This window comes from Cucurbita pepo, chromosome 20 (genome assembly GCF_057944985.1).
Source record: "Cucurbita pepo subsp. pepo isolate OVF chromosome 20, ASM5794498v1, whole genome shotgun sequence".
NCBI classification, from domain to species: domain Eukaryota; kingdom Viridiplantae; phylum Streptophyta; class Magnoliopsida; order Cucurbitales; family Cucurbitaceae; genus Cucurbita; species Cucurbita pepo.
The window spans coordinates 2248454-2267368 of NC_141817.1; the positions used below are offsets into that span (position 1 = coordinate 2248454).

At 39.2% G+C, this 18915-nt stretch overlaps 4 protein-coding genes across 6 annotated transcripts; 1 reads left to right on the forward strand and 3 right to left on the reverse strand.

The window, feature by feature from the left end:
* The first annotated feature begins 453 nt into the window (after positions 1–453).
* On the forward strand, positions 454–2881 carry LOC111782982 (transcription factor bHLH112). 2 transcript variants are annotated; one of them, XM_087120603.1, is made up of 6 exons: positions 454–751; positions 833–1169; positions 1268–1390; positions 1886–1951; positions 2043–2102; positions 2170–2881. In XM_087120603.1, exons 1-6 carry the CDS (start codon positions 585–587, stop codon positions 2368–2370), a joined length of 954 nt encoding a protein of 317 aa, XP_086976729.1. In that variant the 5' UTR covers positions 454–584; the 3' UTR covers positions 2371–2881. The 2 variants fall into 2 exon arrangements, with proteins under 2 accessions (XP_086976729.1, XP_023519613.2); XM_023663845.2 differs by having other exon boundaries at positions 459–751; positions 2043–2108.
* A 685-nt stretch (positions 2882–3566) lies between these two features.
* On the reverse strand, positions 3567–7173 carry LOC111782964 (G-type lectin S-receptor-like serine/threonine-protein kinase At4g03230). 2 transcript variants are annotated; one of them, XM_087120600.1, is made up of 7 exons: positions 6236–7173; positions 6020–6145; positions 4912–5099; positions 4632–4842; positions 4322–4559; positions 4102–4246; positions 3567–4014 (listed from the first exon to the last, which is right to left on the reverse strand). In XM_087120600.1, the coding sequence occupies exons 1-7, from the start codon at positions 7038–7040 to the stop codon at positions 3709–3711; spliced, it is 2019 nt and encodes a 672-aa protein (XP_086976726.1). In that variant the 5' UTR covers positions 7041–7173; the 3' UTR covers positions 3567–3708. The 2 variants fall into 2 exon arrangements, with proteins under 2 accessions (XP_086976726.1, XP_086976727.1); XM_087120601.1 differs by lacking the exons at positions 4912–5099; positions 6020–6145; positions 6236–7173 and having other exon boundaries at positions 4709–4842.
* A 2430-nt stretch (positions 7174–9603) lies between these two features.
* LOC111782968 (G-type lectin S-receptor-like serine/threonine-protein kinase At4g27290) lies at positions 9604–13537 on the reverse strand. The gene is made up of 7 exons (XM_087120599.1): positions 12256–13537; positions 12052–12162; positions 11797–11957; positions 10860–11070; positions 10531–10768; positions 10306–10456; positions 9604–10047 (listed from the first exon to the last, which is right to left on the reverse strand). Exons 1-7 carry the CDS (start codon positions 13535–13537, stop codon positions 9745–9747), a joined length of 2457 nt encoding a protein of 818 aa, XP_086976725.1. The 3' UTR covers positions 9604–9744.
* Positions 13538–15069: 1532 nt separating this feature from the next.
* Positions 15070–18423, reverse strand: LOC111782969 (G-type lectin S-receptor-like serine/threonine-protein kinase At4g27290). The gene is made up of 7 exons (XM_023663836.2): positions 17124–18423; positions 16942–17055; positions 16735–16871; positions 16036–16246; positions 15714–15951; positions 15478–15628; positions 15070–15402 (listed from the first exon to the last, which is right to left on the reverse strand). Exons 1-7 carry the CDS (start codon positions 18385–18387, stop codon positions 15088–15090), a joined length of 2430 nt encoding a protein of 809 aa, XP_023519604.2. The 5' UTR covers positions 18388–18423; the 3' UTR covers positions 15070–15087.
* Positions 18424–18915: the final 492 nt, after the last annotated feature.

Sequence of the window (18915 nt, forward strand, 5' to 3'; positions counted from 1 at the left end):
GATTGTGTTATATGTGCAACTTTTGGAAGCATAAACAGAACCTAACCCAAGTTGTTACTTGTGAAATCACACATTGATTGGAGAAGGAAACGAGTGTTAGTGAGAAAGCTGGGCTCTAAAGGAGTGCATTGTGAGATCCCATATTAGTTGAAAAGGGGAACAAAACATTCTTAAGGGATTAAGAGATCCCACGTGACAATATCTGCTAGTAATAGGTTTGGGCTGTTACATTGAAATAGGAGGATGAAGTTGTCTGTCTTGTCCATCTCTACATATCCATTGTCTTGTAACTCTATACTTTAGGCATATAGAGAAAAATTATTTAAGACGATCATAACTTAGATAATTACAGTGATTGTGACTGCTACATCGAAAAAACTTTAAAAACAACATAATTTATATTATCATGTACGTGTCTGCACCCGTACGTGTGTGTATATATATATATATATATGTTCATTGTCATAGATGATCATAACTTGTTAATATCATAACGAACAAGTCGATATAGTAAGTGAGGAGGAGGCTCAAATCAGAGGCAAAGATACTAAGGAATTTGAAGCAAAAAGCTGTAAAACCTTAGTATGGACGATGAATTTCCACCTGGGATTTGCGGTCGGAAGTTGTGGGATACAACCAAGATCACGTTCCCGCCGGCGGCCGCCACTCCCTCGCCGTGTTCCGTCAGTGACTCCACCTTCTTGATTGATCCAACCGTTCGAACGCCTTCCAATTGGAACCAAAATTTTCTGTAAGTTCATCATCACATTACAATTCTTTTTGAATCAATAGAAAATATAGACAAAAATTGTTGCTTTTTTGTGATTGGCAGTGGAGATGATGGGCAAAGAGTTGACACCACTTTGATGGTGGATTATGATCACCAAGAAACTAATGCATCCGAGGAGCCACAAAATCCTTCCATTTTCAACGCCGATCATGATTCTATGTTCTTAATGGGCCAAACGCATTCCAACTTTTACGATAATATTGTGACAACTACAAGCCAAGGGTTACCGATGGCTTACCCTTTTGGGATGATCTCCAATGGGTACACTCCAACGTTGTTGCCAAGTTCATTGGATCAACCAAAACAGTTTCTTGTCAACAACCGGACCATTAGTAATTCTTGTCGGCCTATGTTTGAAACCCTGAATTTCACAACAAAGGTAATAATTTAAATGATCACCATTTCAAGTCTTCATACATAGTTCAATTTGCTGTAAAAGTTTGATATTTTGGTTTGGACACTTGATCCATTTTTCAGCTGATTAGTTGCGAGGAAGTTGTTCGAGATTCGAGTCGGGTTGAGACGAAAAACAAAAGTAACGAAATTACGACAATCAAAAGGGCAAGGAATGACATGCCATCCTCATTACCCACTTTTAAGGTGCACTTCATAATACATTTACTCATTTTTAAAATCTTTAAAGCCCACCGCTAGCAGATATTGTCCCGTTCTCTTTGAGCTTTTCCGCAAGTCTACGAGAGAAAGGGACTTGAGAGAAAAGTTTTCACACCCTTACAAATAACGATTTGTTCTTCTCCCTAACCGATGTGGGACCCCCTAATCCACCACCTTTGGAGCCAGCGTCCTTGCTGGCACACCACCTCGTGTTCACCCCCTTCGGGGCTTAGCCTCCTCGCTGGCATATCGCTCGGTGTCTGACTCTGATATCATTTATAATGATTTGAGCCCACCACTAAGAGATATTATCTTTTTTGGGCTTTCTCTCAATGTTTTAAAAACGCGTCTACTAGAAAGGTTTCCACTCCCTTATAAAAAAATGTTTCGTTCTCCTCCCCAACTGACATTGGATCTCACACTCAAACCCTAATTCTAGTTTGTACTATATAATAAGTAATTTTTGGAACGGATCGACAGGTTCGAAAAGAGAAGCTTGGCGACAAGATCACAGCGCTCCAACAGCTTGTTTCTCCTTTTGGAAAGGTAAAATTTAGAATCTTCAACAATATTTATAAGGCAATTTTGATGTGGTATGCTTTTTAATATAATAATATATGATGATATCACATTCCAGACCGATACTGCATCAGTTCTACATGAAGCAATTGAGTACATCAAGTTTCTTCACGATCAAGTTCGTGTAAGTTCTTCCCATTGTGTCCTTATTTCCTGTACAACCAAGATGTAACAAAATTGTGCAGGTTTTGAGTACTCCATATATGGAAATGGGCGAGCAGGAGCATGATGGCGGGCAGCTTGTTAAGGAAGAATTGGAAGAGAATAAGAAACAAGATCTAACAAGTAGAGGACTTTGTCTGGTGCCAATTCCAAGTTCAGTTGCATTAGCAAATGGTAACACACTTGATTTCTGGTCGCCCACTTTTGGAGGAACCTTTAGGTAATGTAATGGACCTCAGATTTGAGATGAAAATGGTGGCACCCAAATTGGTGATGCTGGGAGAGGTTGCCAAACGTTTACAAATAAGCATCATTGCCCGATATTTAACTTTAATACCATTTGGCAGCTCAAGTCCATTACTCGTAGATATTGTTTCTTTTGGGTTTTCCTATTCGGACTTCTCTCAAAATTTTAAAACTTAGGTTGTGTCTATTCATTCTCCTTTTCAACAGCCATGGGATCTCCATATCTCATTCCCAACATATCTCTAGCTTGGCCACAAATCAAATACAGTAAGTCGTTCGTAGATCCATGTAATTTACTAGTGCATTCGATTTGCATTGGGTTAGGGTGGAGTTTTTAACCGGTTTCATGTCATGATTTTGAAAACAAAAATTTACTAGAACTGGGGTAGGTAGCCCAAAGAGAAGAAGTATTACACATTTCTTGATTTTGTATGGGAAAATAGGGAAATTTGCATATGTAATTTATCTACACATCAATGATGAACCAAATCAAGTGGACAGTTACAAACAATACAAATACAAACAATAATGAGGAAAGGAAAACAATTCTTTTTTTAATTATTAAAAATATAGGGCTATACGGACTCGTAGACCTTCTCGGTAAAACAGATCAAACTTATTATTATCAAAATGATTTGAACTGTTTCAAAGACCCAACATGCATTTTTTTGCATTGGGCTAAACCGGTGCCAATAAATTTACTTTTATAAAATTAAGAAAAAAAAAGTACTATATTTAATCTTTTTTTTTTTTTTGTCAATATTGTCCGCTCTTGCCCGTTACGTATTCCCCCAACTTCATTCCCTTCTCCAACCAATGTGGAATCTCACAATTCACCCCTTAAGGGTCCAGCTTCCCCGTTGGTACACCGCTTAGTGTTCGACTCTGGTACCATTTTTAATGATCCAAACACATCGCTACCAAATATTGTAAGCTTTTGCTTTTACATATCATTGTCAGTCTCACTATTTTAAAATGCATCTACTAAGAAAGACTTTCACACCCTTACAAGAAATATTTTTGTTCCCTTCTCTCTCGCCAATGTGAGATCTCACAATCCACCCCCAAACTCGTTCTCCCATCGACGTGGGATCTCACACTTTAAGACAAGATATCAATGGGTTCACGAGCTTCTATGGAGCTTCCGTGTCTTGTAGGCATGGAGAAGATCGAATTCATATTAAGACAAAGAGTGAACATACATAACATATAAGTGAATGATTTACGATTATGAAAGTTATTTGGATATAACAATAAATTTGGAAGTGAAAATAGTAGTAATTAATCTAAGTTCATAACAAATATGCTATGTCTAATTAACGAGCATTGATTATGGAAATTGTTAGGTCATTTACAGAGTTGGCTCCTTCAGTACTGGTGGATGGATCTCCACTGTTGTATTTCCTCTTCAAAATAAAAGCAGGTTTCTTTGGAGAAGGAACACCCACTTCGTTGCCCAACATGAACACCACACTCGACATGGTCGGACGATCTGTCGGATCCTCCTGCACACATAACAGCCCAATTTGGAGGCATCTCATCACTTCATATCCACGGCTTGATTCTTCCAAACTTGGGTCTACCAATTCCATTGCCTTCTCCAATTTCCACAGCTCCCAAACCTAATTATTTTAATGTTATGATTTTAATCCATAAAATTAAAATTAAAATTAATCAGGAATGATTTAGAATTCAATTGATTCGCTTACATGTCCGACCAAGTTTAAGTACGAGGAATCGTAGTTGGTGTTCTTTTTCCCCGTAATCATCTCCAACACCAAAACTCCAAAGCTATATACATCTGATTTAACTGAGAACAGACCTTCCATTGCGTATTCAGGTGACATATAACCACTGTACGAACCCAAATTTAATAAGTTGTTCGTAAACATCTTTCTTAGCGGGATTGAAGAATATAATAATACTCACTACGTTCCGACAATTCGATTTGTGTTTGCTTGAATTTGATCTTGACCAAATATTCTTGCCATACCAAAATCCGCAATTTTGGGATTCAACTCAGCATCTAACAATATATTGCTTGCCTTCAAATCTCGATGAATGATTTTCAATCGAGAATCCTGATGAAGATATAGCATCCCTCGAGCGACACCGCAAATGATTTCAAAGCGTTTTCTCCAATTAAGCAAAGCCCTCTTGCTTTCATCTAAAACAAAAGTAAAAAAAGATGGAGTTGGTCAAGTCTTGTTAATGTTTAAGCAAAATTAAAAAGACTTACCAAAGATGAAAGAGTCCAAGCTTTTGTTTGACAAGCATTCATACACAAGCATTTTCTCTTCATTCTTAACGCAATACCCTAAAATTCTGACCAGGTTTCTATGTTGGAGCTTTGCAATTAAAGTGACTTCATTTTTGAACTCTCCAACTCCTTGCCCTGAATTCTTAGCTAGCCTTTTAACTGCAATTTCCTCTCCATTTGTAAGCTTTCCCTGAAATAATAATGTCAAGAACATTCAAATTGTTCTGTCTTCCATTGTCTTGGTATAACGCTTAGTTACCTTATAAACAGCCCCAAAGCCACCTTCTCCAAGCTTGTTGTTAAAAGAAAAATTGTCGGTTGCCTTAACTATAGTGACCAAGTCAAACACCGGCAAATCTGAGCTTGTTCTACTTTCATCAAATTCCTTCGTACTTGGCGGGTCCCCAAAGTTACCGGAGAAACTTGGTGGTCTCTCCCTTTCCCTTCCTGTCATTAATTAAAAATGTATGGTTTAGAACGAGTGTGGTCGCGGAAGCAAGATTGATTGCACTCACACACTCACAAACATAAATTAAACAAAGATACACGTAGTTATGAGGATTTTTTTGGGGAGGGATTCTCAAATTAGCTAATTTAAAGAATGATTATGAGTTTATAAGTAAGGAATACATGTTCATTGTTACGAAGAATTTTGAGAAGCCTGAAACTGTAACGACTCAGATCTACCGCTAGCAGATATTGTCCTCTTTGGGCTTTCCCTTTCGGTTTCCCCTCAAGGCTTTAAAACGCGTCTGCTAGGGGAAGGTTTCCACACCCTTATAAATGGTGGTTTGTTCTCCTTCCCAACCAACGTGGGACATCACAATCCACCCTCCTTCGGGGCCAGCATCCTTGCTGGCACTCTTTCCTTCCTCCAATCGATGTGGGACCGCCCCACCTTTGGGGCCCAGTGTCCTTACTGGCACACCGCCTCGTGTCTACCCCCCTTCGGGGAACAGCGAGAAGGCTGGCACATTGTCCAGTGTCTGGCTCTGATACCATTTGTAACAACTCAGATCCACCGCTAGCAGATATTGTCCTTTTTGGACTTTCCCTTTCGAGCTTCCCCTCAAGACTTTAAAACGTGTCTGCTATGGGAAGATTTCCACACCATTATAAATGGTGGTTTGTTCTCCTCCCCAACTAATGTGGGACATCACAAAAATAAAACCATAACCATGAAAGCTTATGCTGAATGTAATAATAAACAAAATAAATATCAATAATATATGCTTAAGAGATGCTTGAAGATACTCTTAATGTGAATCCATGAATCAAAATGATAATGAGAGTTATGAACTCAATAAACATCGCGTAAGAGATAACATATTCTTCATGACAACTTACTAGAACTAAGAATGTCTTACTTTTTTTTAGCAGCTCCCATAAATAAACTAGCGAGGCCACGAGTAGCACCAATGCGACGAAACATACTACGACGATGGCTATCACCTTCTTCGTTGCATAACGATTTGACTTTTGGAAATACTGAGCTGAGAAAATTGCATTAAAAAAGAAAAAGGGTATTAAGAGTATGTAAATTTGGTTAAGGAAAGGAGACGGGGGAGAATTTAAAAGCTCACCTAATTCAACGGCATCAACTCTTACGTACAGATCTTGACCCACGTTGGCATAGGTCCGCGTGTCTAACAACTCTCCATACCATGTCACGCACCCGATCCCCGACGTCTCATTTGCGCTCGTGTAAGCCGTACACTTACAATCCTTCATACACGCTTGTTCGCACGCTTCTAAACTCATACTCTTATCCGCACGTGCTATCGATGAATCCGGAACCTTCACACGTTCCACCTTCACGAAACCCTCTCCACTCCCACACGTGGCGTTCGGCCTTTTCCTGACGCACCCACCCGACGGATCTCTCAAGAACCAATTATGGTTGGACCGTGGTTCGAAACCTGGCAGGCACTTGCATTGGAACTGCTCCGTGTTGTACGGGTCGCAGTTAGAGTTCGGACCGCACCGGTTGTACTTGTCGCACCACTCGGTCGGGGCCGACCAAAACTCGTTCCACTTTTGGTCCTGTTCGTTCCACGTGGACCGATGCAACGAACCGGATTCGTCAAGAGTCATTCTCATTAGAACCGTGTCGACCGTGACGCCGTTTGTTATGGAGACCTCCTCGGCGTTGTCGATGTAGGATGTGTTGATTATAAACGACCTCGTCATTTCAGGTACTCCGGCCCATCTCCGCCCTGTCCACGGCCCTCCCCGCCACCATGGAACATCCCCCTGGTACAAAACCAGCTGCGGATACCCAGTCGGGTTGATCCGGCAACTGAAATTCCCAATTCCCGGGTCGTCTTGCGCCTTCCAAGAAGTTAGGAACCAGCTGAACCCGGTCCGCCGGTTCACCCCCAATTTCATGTACGGAATTAAAACATCAGATGGATAATCAAAGCTTTGCCATATAACCTTTCGGCTCTGTCGTTCAACAAGGGCGAGATTTCCCGTATTCCAAAGCTGAACCGACACGTCGTTTGATGGGAGGGTAGCGTTTGTAGACCAAAGAGATATGGTTTGTGTGTCGGAGAAAACGAGGAGGTTGCCATGACGGTCGAGGGCTAAGGTTCCTGAGGTGTCGATTAGGGGTTGGTTTCTATTGGCAACCCAAACGAGGGTTAGTTGAGGAATTGTGTTGTACCAAATTCCGACATATCGGCGAGTGGTGGAATTGTTGAAGCTGAAGAACCCAAGAGCGAAATTCTTGTTGCTGGACACCAAGCGATCTCCATCTTTGATGATGGGAATAGTGGAATTATCTATGGCGGCGACGGCGACGGCGGCGGTGGCGACGGTAAAGAAACTGCCAACAAAAGTGACTAAAAGCAGTGAAATGTGGAGGACGGCCGGATTAGGAGGATTCATGATTAATTTCTTAGTGAAAAACGGATTGTTATCAATATTTATCATCAGTGGGGATGGATGAGAGTTGAGAGAGAACTGAAAAGGGCTTTTGCATTAAATGAGGATATGGGTAGTTGGAAGAGTAACTGTGACGTTGTTGGGTTCTTCATATTATGCATTCAAATTATATTTTTTTTTTGTTGGCCACATATAATGTTTCATAAAATTTTATATTTGTTAGACCAACACGACTATTCACAATGGTATAATATTATCTACTTTGAGCATAAGTTCTCATGATTTTGCTTTGAATTTCCCTAAAATGTCTCGTATCAATGGAGATAGTACTGGATCATTCCCTAAATTAGTCGATGTGGGACTTTCATCATCCAACACCTCCCCTCGAACAAAGTACACCTCCCCTTAATCGAGGCTCGACTCCTTTGGAGTCCTTTATTCGACATTTGAGGATTTACCAATCACACAATTAAATTTAGGGCATGGCTCTGATGTCATGTTAGACGAACATGACTCTTCAGAATGGTATGATATTGTTCACCTTGAGCATAAGCTCTCATGGTTTTGCTTTGGGCTTCCCCAAAAGGCCTCATAACAATCGATCGAATGGAGACAATATTTCTTACTTATAAATGTAATTTAAGAAATAAACAAGTATTTTTAAGAGCGGATGATTTGACACAACCTTAAATATATTTTCTTGCCTAGGTTTTATATGTGTTTATTTATTTATTTTTCTAGTGACAACATCAAAAACTCTTTGATATATGGGATTTCAAAATAAAATTTAATTTTTGCTGTTAAGCCATAGCCATCGTTAGTATATAAAATTGGTGATTAATTTTTTATGTGATGTGATGTGACAATTTTTGTTTTATAATATGCATCATGTTTGATGATTATATTGATTAATTAACACAAAACTTGTGGCATCCTAAAATCATGTGATTATGTTAATGAAAATACATAAATGAATGGGAAGAATCATCATCAATCAATCAATTTAATGGTGGAAGTATGGTTTCTTTTGCATTACGGAAGGTGCAAGAATTGAATAAAATCAAGCTACCTGGACACTCCTCAGCCAATTCTTTTTATTACACACCATGTGAAATTCTATTAATGACAATCATACACGTAAGGTTTGACTTTTCAATACTTTATTTTATTTTCTAGAATTCATCGATTTTAATGTTTACTGTTAAATAATATATTACTTAATTAAGGACAGAAGTTATAAATATATAAGTAAGAAACATTATTAATACGAAAAATAATAAATATAATGTTATTTTTATGGGTAATTTTTGTATTGAGAGGATAAAAGAAATCAAATATGAATGCTTTTAAAGAAATAGAAACTGAATAATGTGAATAAAGGTAATAATAAGTAATAAATAATAAATACATGTCCTAATCATTTGGTGATTGTTCATTCATGAAGTCCATCTCTGTTGGTTGTCGTTTTGTGGTTGGCTTGGAGTGACTGAGTCAATGAAATGGTGACGTGTATGATATTAAAATTTACAATTACGAAAGAGTCAAATGGGGTGAAGAAACGTAGGTTGACCTTGACTTAGTAGGAGGTGAGCTGACGTGTCAATATAAATAATTACTTTTGAGTTTTCGTTTTCATACCACAATATATTAAAGGTGGCAATAAATTAGCTTATAATTCTAATCTATGATAAGTCCTCTTTGACACAAGATTTATAATAGTCACTGTCTTCTTTTGACGATAAGTATCTCATTGTTGATAGATTTATGAGCTTTAACGTCGTCAAATGAATGATGGCAGGTACCGATGCTATCAAATTTAGCTACGATTTGATTTTCTAAACCCATATAACTATGACATCCTAACACATGAGATGTAATTCGACAACAAGAGAATAGTAGATTGCTTTTCAAATTGGTAAATGTCTCTTACTCGTGCTCTTTTTCTATTTAATCAAAATTTATAGTTGTTGGTTATGTTATTTTTCTCGAGAGAAACTTGATCCTTGATTAGTCTTTGTTTTGTGAGGAAAATAATCGTTATCGTATCGTTCTAAACTTAGAAGAGTAAAACTCAAAATCAATTTTTCTTCGACTTTTCGTAAACACGAAATAAAAGTCATCTGTTCATTTCAAACTTGAAAGTGTAGGCTCAAAATCAAACCTCAAGAACATGTGGATTTGGGAAAGGAAAAACAAGTACTCTTTACTAACGACCATGTACAAGTGTAACAGTGACTTCATTGGAAGTGGAGGTTTCGGCCGGCAATTTATCAGTCTTGGAAAACATTCTTTCCATGTAAAATCCAGGTTGTTTAGGCTGAGACAACAACATGTCTTCACTCTCCAACATTGAAAGTACTGACCACATTGTCGGCCTTTCATCGGAGCTCTGTTGGACACACAAAAGGCCTACTTGAATGCATCGCAGTGCTTCAGAGCCTTGGAATTCATCCCCCAAGGCTGCATCCATCAACTCCAAACCATTTCCCTCGTTCCAAAGCTTCCATGCCTGAAGAATTTCACCACTTGGGACTCAGTTTCCATTGGTTTGTTTCAATTCAAGTATTCATTGTTAGATGAACACGACCCTCCACAATAGTATGATATTGTCCACTTTGAGCATAAGCTCTCGTGGCTTTGCTTTGAACTTTCCTAAAAGGCCTCATACCAATGGAAAGAGTATTCTTTGATTATAAATCCATGATCATTCCCTAAATTAGCCAATGTGAGACTTTCATCATTCAACGTTCATAACAATGTTACTTACATGTCCAAGAAGATTTAGTTGATGATCTTCATGGAAAAACCCTATGTTCTTCTTACCACTAACGATTTCCAAAACAATTACCCCGAAGCTGAATACGTCAGATTTCAATGAAAAACATCCGTCGAGTGCATATTCCGGAGACATATAACCGCTGCAACAATAACATTTAGATTATTCATAACGATGAAATCTAACTATATCAGCTGAAATTATCTTAATACTTACTAGGTCCCGACAACTCTTTTGGTTTTGGTCATAGTTTGATCTTCCTCAAACATGCGTGCCATTCCAAAGTCTGAAATTTTCGGATTCATTTCATTATCTAGTAATATATTACTTACTTTGAGATCCCTGTGTATTATTCTCAGCCTTGAATCTCGGTGAAGGTAAAGAAGTCCTCGAGCTATCCCGATTATGATGTCCAATCTCTTTTGCCATTTGAGTGAAGCTCGCCTCTTATCATCTGTATCGACACAATTGCAGTCCAGCTTAATTTATATCGTTATATCGACCGAAGGAGCGTGGAGAGTGAGAGAAACAAGTTTGGTACTAACCAAAGAGGAAATAGTCTAAGCTTTTGTTTTGCATATATTCATAGACTAGCAATGTTTCTTGTTGGTGAATGCAGAAACCAAGCAGCTTGACAAGGTTTCGATGTTGAAGTTGTGAGATCAACAAAACCTCATTTCTGAACTCACTTTTCCCTTGCCCAGACCCCTCTGCTAGCCTCTTTACTGCAATCTCCTGCCCACAAGAAAGCTTTCCCTGCAATGTATAGCACATGCATGTAATATTTGATAGTAATAACTGATGGAAAACTTCAACCGCTCAAGTCCACCGCCACTAGATATTGTTCTCTTTGAGCTTCCCCTCAAGGTTTTTAAAACATATCTGCTAGGGCGAGGTTTCCACACCCCTTATAAAGAATGTTTCCTTCTCTTCTCCTACCAACGTGGGATCTCACAATTCACCCCCTTCGAAACCCAGTATCTTCACTGACATTCGTTTCCTTCTCCAATCGATGTGGGACCCTCCAATCCACCTCTCTTCGAGGCCTAGTGTCCTCGCCGGCACACCGCCTCGTGGGCCACCCCTTTCGGGGCTCAGCCTCCTCGCTTGCACATCGCCCGGTGTCTGGCTCTGATACCATTTGTAACAGTCTAAGCCCACCGCTAGCAGATATTATCCAACTTAGTAGTAGGCGAATAGTGACCCTATTTGGAGCTTTCCCTTTCGGACTTCCCCATAAGGTTTTTAATTAAAATGCGTCTGCTAGGAAGAGGTTTCTACACCTTTATAAAGAATGTTTCGTTCTCCTCCTCAACGAACGTGGGATTTCACAAAAACTCTTCAACGAACGTGGGATTTCACAAAAACTCTTCAACGAACGTGGGATTTCACAAAAACTCTAGCATTGTCAAGGGAAAGCTCAACATATCCAAGAGATTATGAAATGAACTTCAATATAAAGATGTCAGTAAGAAAGAATACCTTGTAAACTGGTCCAAAACCACCTTCACCTATCTTATTCGAAAAAGAGAAACTATTTGTGGCAATCTCAATCGTCCTAAAATCATAGATTGGCATCTCAGCTTCCTTTTCTTGAGAGTGAATCTCTCCTAAAGTGATCTCAGGGGAGATCATATTGCCTCCTGGTTCACAAAATTTGGAGCCAAGAAACAAAAATGAGTATATACGAGCCATGAACAGTTCACAGATTCATCAAGCAATGGTGGAAATGCTTGCCTCTAACTTTCCTTCTACGCTCAAGGATAAAGCAAATCACAAGAACCAAGAAGCCCAGAAATGAAGCCACAGACACACTAATTGCAACCATAAGCTTCTTGTTGGTTGAGTCTACAGCAGATGAAGCATAGCACACAGATCTTGAAATGCAGGCCACAATAGTAAAAAACAGATATTAAAATGGAATGGATAGCAATTTAGTACCTAATTCTGATGCCGCCACTCTCACATAAAGATCTTGTCCATTTTGAAGGACAAATTTAACATCCCTCAGTTTATGAAACCAGGTAACGCAGCCATAGCCGCCTGTCGGAAGCTCCATTATTCCATAGGCCAAGCAAGAGCAGTTGTTCAAGCACGTCGCCTCGCAATCATCGATGCTCGTATTAACATTCACCAAATACCCTGAAGAATCTGGCAACTTCACATTGCTGATTCTCTTAAACCCCTCTCCATTTCCGCACGTTCTATTGTCCCTTCTAACGCAGCCATCAGACCATCTAAACTTCTCCCAATCATCGGGCGATTTGGGTTCAAACCCAGCCATGCAATCGCATTCTGCTGTGAGGGAAAATGTGCAAACGCCAAAATCCCCACAGAATCCATAGACATCGCAACGATCTCCTGGTAATGTATACAAAGTGTACCAATATTTTCCATCCTCCACCCAGTAAAACTGTTGAAATAACCCAGCCGCGTTCAGTACCAATCTTACGGAGATGTCGTTCGCAGCATCATATGAATAAAAGGCTTCATGAGCATTATAATTGAACTTGGGAAAATAAATTGCGGTCTCTCTTAGTGGACCAGACCCACTAAACCCATTGCCGTACCATGGGCCGCTTCGAAAAGTTGTGATCGGTCCTCTGCGAACTACAAATTGGGGAAGCCCATTCATCTCCACACTATAAGTGAAATCCCCGGACGACGGATCGTTCGTGCTTTTCCATGACGTTAACTTCCGGTTCATACCGGTTTTCGCGTCCCAACCGAGTTTCATTCCCGGTAACAGAGTATCAGAGGGGTAATCAAAACTCTGCCACAGATAATTCTCCGACCCAGATTCTCTTAACACCAAATTACCTGTGTTTAGCAGCTGAACGACTGGTTGTTCCACTGTTCCTGGAGATGGGGTCGACCATAAAACTCCCCCTGTTTCATTGAGCAGAGTAATCTTTCCTTCTCCATTGAGTGTTAATCTTCCAGAGGCATTTACAAGTGGGTTATCTCTGTTTGCGACCCACACGACAGTCTGTGGGATGTTCTTGTACCATATGCCCAAATACTGAAACTTGGAGCCTTGGGGATTGAAGATTCCCAACACAAAGTTCTGTGCAGCTGAAACTAATATCTGGGTACTGCCATTGACTGATTCCCCTGTTTTTATGCTATCGATTGCTAATGATTTTCTTGGAAACAGAGCTACAGTCGTCCAGAGAAAGAGAAAAGCCGAAAGCTTCCACCTGCAAATCAGTTCTTCTCCCATGGCTTCTTTCAAATCAAAGCAAGTAATTTGTCGTTTTGACTTCGATATCAATCCATATACTTCTTGCAAAGAATGAACTTTGAATTTATATCTTCATCAGCAAGGATCACACTGAATCTTTGGAACCAGTATTGAATGAAAATGTATAAATATATCCTGTAACGTCGTTGTCACTCCGCTTACGACGGAACCAGCTTTTTTTTTTTTAAGGAAAATTAATGTTGTGGGAGCTGAACATCAGTGTAAAGAAAGACAAGTCTAGAATTTGTTCGAATGTTTTCATTTTAATGATTGTTTTGGTTGTTCTTTCTTCGTTGCAGTACTAACTTCAGATCTGTGAATTTATCTTTGTAGTTGTGGTCTTACAAAGCAGCCTAAACCTTGTGATAAGATATTAAAGGGGAAGAAAGACAGCAAGATGAGGAAGAGCCATAAGAGACAGTTGACCTTCTCAATGAACCAACAACAGGCATTTGACTTGACTAAATTCATGTGGAGGGGACATGATGAAGAACGAGCAAAGTCAATTCAAATTAAGCAAACTCAATTCTCCATTTTATTATTGTTCTCCATTTGGGTCTGTTTAATTTAATCAAATTCTGTTCATAAGATTAATGTAGCCCAAGAAGAGATGACATACCAGATACAAATATGTTTTCACCCAAAAGTTGTGCTACAAAAATGCTTCCTTTATATACTGTCCATTGAAAACTGCATTCAGAATGGCCTTGATTGCTAATCTTGAGCAGGATAGAGAATTAATGTAACAGCCCAAGCCTACGCTAGCGGATATTGTCCGCTTTAGCTCGTTACGTATCGTCGTCAGCCTCATGATTATAAAACGCGTCTACTAGGAAGAAGTTTCTACACCCTTACAAGGAATGTTTTGTTCCACTTTCCAACTAACGTGGGATCATGTTTCGTTTCCCTCTCCAACCAATATGAGATCTCACAATCCACCCTCCTTAGGGGTCAACGTTATCGCTAGTACACCGCCTAGTGTCTGTTTCTGATATCATTTGTAACAGTCCAAGTTCACCGGCTAGTAGATATTTTCCGTTTTGATCAATTACATATCGTTGTAAGTCTCACAGTTTTTAAAACACGCCTGCTAGAAATAAGTTTCCACATCTTTATAAGAAAGGTTTCGTTTCCCTCTCTTGCCGATGTGGGATCTCACATTGATTGGAGAGAAGAACGAAACATTCCTTATAAGGGTGTGGAAACCTCTCCCTAATATATGCGTTTTAAAATCATAAAGCTGACGACGATACGTAATGAGTCAAAGCGGACAATATCTACTAATAGTGGGCTTGGACTGTTACATTGTCGGGACAACTAAATTTTTGGCTATTCAATCCCAAGCCTAGCAAGAGATGTTCTTGAGATGAATGAAGCTACTAATAGTGGGCTTGGATTGTTACATGGCTAGCCAGAGATGTTCTTGGGATGAATAAAGCTAGTTATAGCAGTTAAAGGAGCAAGGTTGCAAATCCATAAATAACCATCGTTTCAATGATTTTCTCATCGCCTCCTCGAAAATAAATGGATTAACGACCATCGTCTAACAATGTAATAGTAACATTATTCGAAGTAGAATTCGATTTATGATCTAACAATGGATCAATATCAGACAACACAAATCTATCCTCATAGAATCCAGGTTGCTTTGGGTGAATCAACTCCATGATATCACTTTCTAACATGGAAAGCACAGATGACATAATGGGTCTATCTTTCGGACGTCCTTGAACACATAAAAGTCCAATATTTATGTATTTCAGTGCTTCATGTTCTTGCATTTGATCACCCATCTCTCCATCTATTAACTTCAAGGCTTTTCCTTCATTCCAAAGCTTCCATGCCTGATACACATGTTCACATGATCATTGCAAAAATCTATAAGTTTTTTCAAGAAGGGGTTGTTTTTCGGTACTTACATGTCCGAGAAGATTCAGTTGATGCTCGGAGTGAAAAAATCCCTTGTTCTTCTTGCCGCTAACTATTTCTAAAACCATAACTCCAAAGCTATAAACATCAGATTTGAATGAAAAACAACCATCTATTGCATATTCCGGAGACATGTAGCCACTGCAAAGTGACAACGTTATGTCATATCATATGTTAAAATCTTAAAACATAAATCAAATACATGAGATTCGGTCTTGTTACTTACTATGTCCCAACAACTCTTTGTGTTTTCGTTTCCATTTGATCTTCACCGAACATACGCGCAATGCCAAAGTCTGAAATTTTTGGCTTCATTTCACCATCTAATAAAATATTAGCGGCTTTAAGATCTCGGTGAATTATTCGGAGTCTTGAATCTCGATGGAGATAAAGAAGTCCTCTAGCTATGCCAATTATGATATCCTTTCTCATTGTCCAGTTAAGTACTGAACATCTTTGGTCATCTATTTGAACAATCTTAGTCTGTGAAAATCGAACCGTTTAAATCTACGAACGATAAAAAGAAGAAAGATCTGTCTGATACGAACCAAAAAGGAAGTAGTCCAAGCTTTTGTTTGGCATGTATTCATAAATAAGTAATGTCTCTTCCCTGTGGATGCAGAAACCAAGAAGCTTGACAAGGTTTCGATGTTGAAGCTGGGAAACGAAGAGGACCTCATTTTTAAACTCCTGTTGCCCTTGATGGGAGCTTTCTGCTAGCTTCTTCACCGCAATTTCTTGCCCGGTTGGGAGTGTTCCCTGTAAATCAAAGCTATATGGAGTAATAAAAGAGAAGGAACATAGTAACCATGGTACGAAAAAGTAACCGCTCAAGCTCATCACTAGCAGATATTGTTCGCTTTGGCCCATTATGTATAACCGTCAATCTCACAATAAAATGCATATATTAGGGAGAAGCACTTCCTTACAAGGAATGCTTCGTTTCCCTCTCCAATCAACATCGGATCTCACAAAAGCTTTTGAAATGGTATATTTTGTTTGGTTTCATTGTTTAGAAAGCTATGGTCTAAGACGAATGGGATTGTGAGATCCGACCGAATCACCCAACGAGGACGCTGGGCCTCGTGAGCTCCCATATCGATTGGGGAAGAGAACGAAACACTTTATAAGGGTATGGAAACCTCTCCTAGCAGACGCTTTATAAAAACATTGAGGGGAAGTTCGGAAGGGAAAGGGCAAAAAGGACAATATCGGCTAGCGGTGGGCTTAAACTGATACACGGATACCTTATAAACTGGTCCGAAACCTCCTTCTCCAATTTTATTGGAAATGGAGAAATTGTTGGTGGCTGCTTCAATCATCGCAATTGGCATCTCAAGTTCATTGTCATGAACTAGATCCTCAGTGATTGCAACTCCATTATCTGCTAATACTTGGAACATTCAACAACAAAACTTGTGCTGCAAGTGAATGAGGAGGAAAGCTTTACATACCTCTACCTCTTCTTCTTATACTCCTAATGATAAAACAGCTGATTAACGCGAAGAAGATCATTGCTGATATGGTACCCACAACCACCAGAACTGTACGCTTCCCAGTACTCGATTCTAAAATCGCAAACAATATCAATTTTTGTCACAGCTGAAAAATGAAGAGAAGCCGCTAGAGTTCGTACCTAATTCTGAAGCGGCCACTCTCACAAAGAGGCTATCTCCAGTTCCAGGATCACGAGCACGTCTAACATCAAGTAATCTGTCAAACCAGGTGACGCAGGTTGGCCCAACATTAGGAATTTCCAGTGTGCCATACGCCAAGCAAGAACAATCATTCAAGCATTCCTTCTCGCAATTTTGAATACCCATTTTGATTTTCACCAAGTTCCCTGTTGATTCTGGCAATTTTAAGTCGCTTATCTTCTTAAACCCCTCCCCTGCTCTGCAGGTTTTTTCATCCTTTCTCACGCACCCATCTGAAATGTTTTGGGCAGATTTTTGTTCGAACCCATCTAAACAATCGCAATTTGCTAATAAAACAGAATTACAAAGACCAAAATTTCCACATAATTCGTAGTCGTTGCAGCCTGATCCTTCAAACGTGTATAATTTCTTCCATGCTCTGTCCACGCCGTTCCACTCGGAGTGTATTACAAACCCACCTGGATCCAACACAGCTCTCCAAGGTTCACTATTCGGAGAATCATATGAATATGTTATCTCAAAAGAAGCATTATAGATGAAATTCGCTCTCTCAGAGCGAGCTCTGGCAAAACCATCACCAAACCATGCCCCCCCCCTGAAAATCGTCTTGTTTCCTTTACGAACAACAAGTTCAGGAAGCCCATCTAAGTTAACGCCATAGCTGAGTTCTCCAGACGACAAATCGCTTGGATTTTTCCTTGATATTAGCTTTCGGTTCAACCCCGACTTGGAGTCCCACCCGAGCTTCATGCCCGATAACAGAGTATCGAACGGATAATCGAAACTCTGCCACGCATAATCTTGAGACCCTGAATTTGAATCTCTCAGCACCAAATTACCTGAATCCAACAGCTGCGCAACAGGATCTTGAACTGATACAATCGGATTATTCGAAGTCCAAAAAGCTGACCCTGTTTGATTGACGAGAATTAAGTTTCCATCGACATTCAATTTTAGAGTGGCAGAGGAGTTTACAATTGGGTTATCTCTGTTCGCCACCCAAACGACAACGTCGGGAATTTCCTTGTACCGTATTCCTAAATACTTGAAATTGGAGGGCTTTGGGTCAGTGAAGAACCCCAATTCAAACTTGTTGCCGGCTGAGACAATTACTTGGGTGTCGTTAATGGACTGTCCTGCTTTCAAGATGTCGACTGCAATTGAGTGTCCGAAAAACAGAGGTAAAAACAGAGGTATCAAACAGAGCAAACACAAATGGTCGCGCCTGAAGTTGGTCGCCATTTTTTGTTTTCTTGCATCCGGGGCTACACTGTCGGGAGCCTCATGTAACCGTACATAATTAGGCATTGACCTAAGCAATCTTTTAATAAATTTTAGAAATATATTTATTATTACTACCATCATTTAACTTATTAAAATTTAAAAAATAAAGTATAAATAAATACAAAAGTGATTAAAGGTTTAAAAGAGTTAATAGTTATTATGTATATTTTATAATTTATGTAACAACTAAGTTATACCATATTTTTGTATAATTTAAGTAATAATTAATTTGATTTGGATTACTCGTCTTAACGTTTTAATGATCAGTCAACACGTCTGATGTATTTTATATTATGAATATCATAGACTTAAAGAGATTGTGATGTGTCGTGTACAAGAAACGTTTAAGTTGACATCTCTACCATTTCAATAACCATTTTAAATATTTATTAATTATTTTATAATTTGTTGTTTAATATTTCAATATTTAAAAATTTTGAATTGGGTTATTTTTTCAATCCAACTTTAAAAATAAAATTATAAACT

Excerpts from the sequence above, each read along its gene's own strand:
- LOC111782982 (XM_023663845.2), top strand. The coding sequence starts at position 585 with ATGGACGATGAATTTCCACCTGGGATTTGCGGTCGGAAGTTGTGGGAT. Across the intron at positions 1,170-1,267 it reads CCCTGAATTTCACAACAAAG|CTGATTAGTTGCGAGGAAGT; the intron begins GTAATAATTTAA and ends TCCATTTTTCAG. Across the intron at positions 2,109-2,169 it reads TTCTTCACGATCAAGTTCGT|GTTTTGAGTACTCCATATAT; the intron begins GTAAGTTCTTCC and ends AAAATTGTGCAG.
- LOC111782968 (XM_087120599.1), bottom strand. The coding sequence starts at position 13,537 with ATGGGAGAAGAACTGATTTGCAGGTGGAAGCTTTCGGCTTTTCTCTTT. Across the intron at positions 11,958-12,051 it reads GCGTAGAAGGAAAGTTAGAG|GAGGCAATATGATCTCCCCT; the intron begins GCAAGCATTTCC and ends TTTGTGAACCAG. Across the intron at positions 10,769-10,859 it reads CTTAGACTATTTCCTCTTTG|ATGATAAGAGGCGAGCTTCA; the intron begins GTTAGTACCAAA and ends GTGTCGATACAG.
- LOC111782969 (XM_023663836.2), bottom strand. The coding sequence starts at position 18,387 with ATGGCGACCAACTTCAGGCGCGACCATTTGTGTTTGCTCTGTTTGATA. Across the intron at positions 16,872-16,941 it reads TATAAGAAGAAGAGGTAGAG|ATAATGGAGTTGCAATCACT; the intron begins GTATGTAAAGCT and ends AAGTATTAGCAG. Across the intron at positions 15,629-15,713 it reads CAAAGAGTTGTTGGGACATA|TGGCTACATGTCTCCGGAAT; the intron begins GTAAGTAACAAG and ends GTCACTTTGCAG.
- LOC111782964 (XM_087120600.1), bottom strand. The coding sequence starts at position 7,040 with ATGAAATTGGGGGTGAACCGGCGGACCGGGTTCAGCTGGTTCCTAACT. Across the intron at positions 4,247-4,321 it reads AATCGAATTGTCGGAACGTA|TGGTTATATGTCACCTGAAT; the intron begins GTGAGTATTATT and ends GGGTTCGTACAG. Across the intron at positions 4,015-4,101 it reads ACTTAAACTTGGTCGGACAT|GTTTGGGAGCTGTGGAAATT; the intron begins GTAAGCGAATCA and ends TAAAATAATTAG.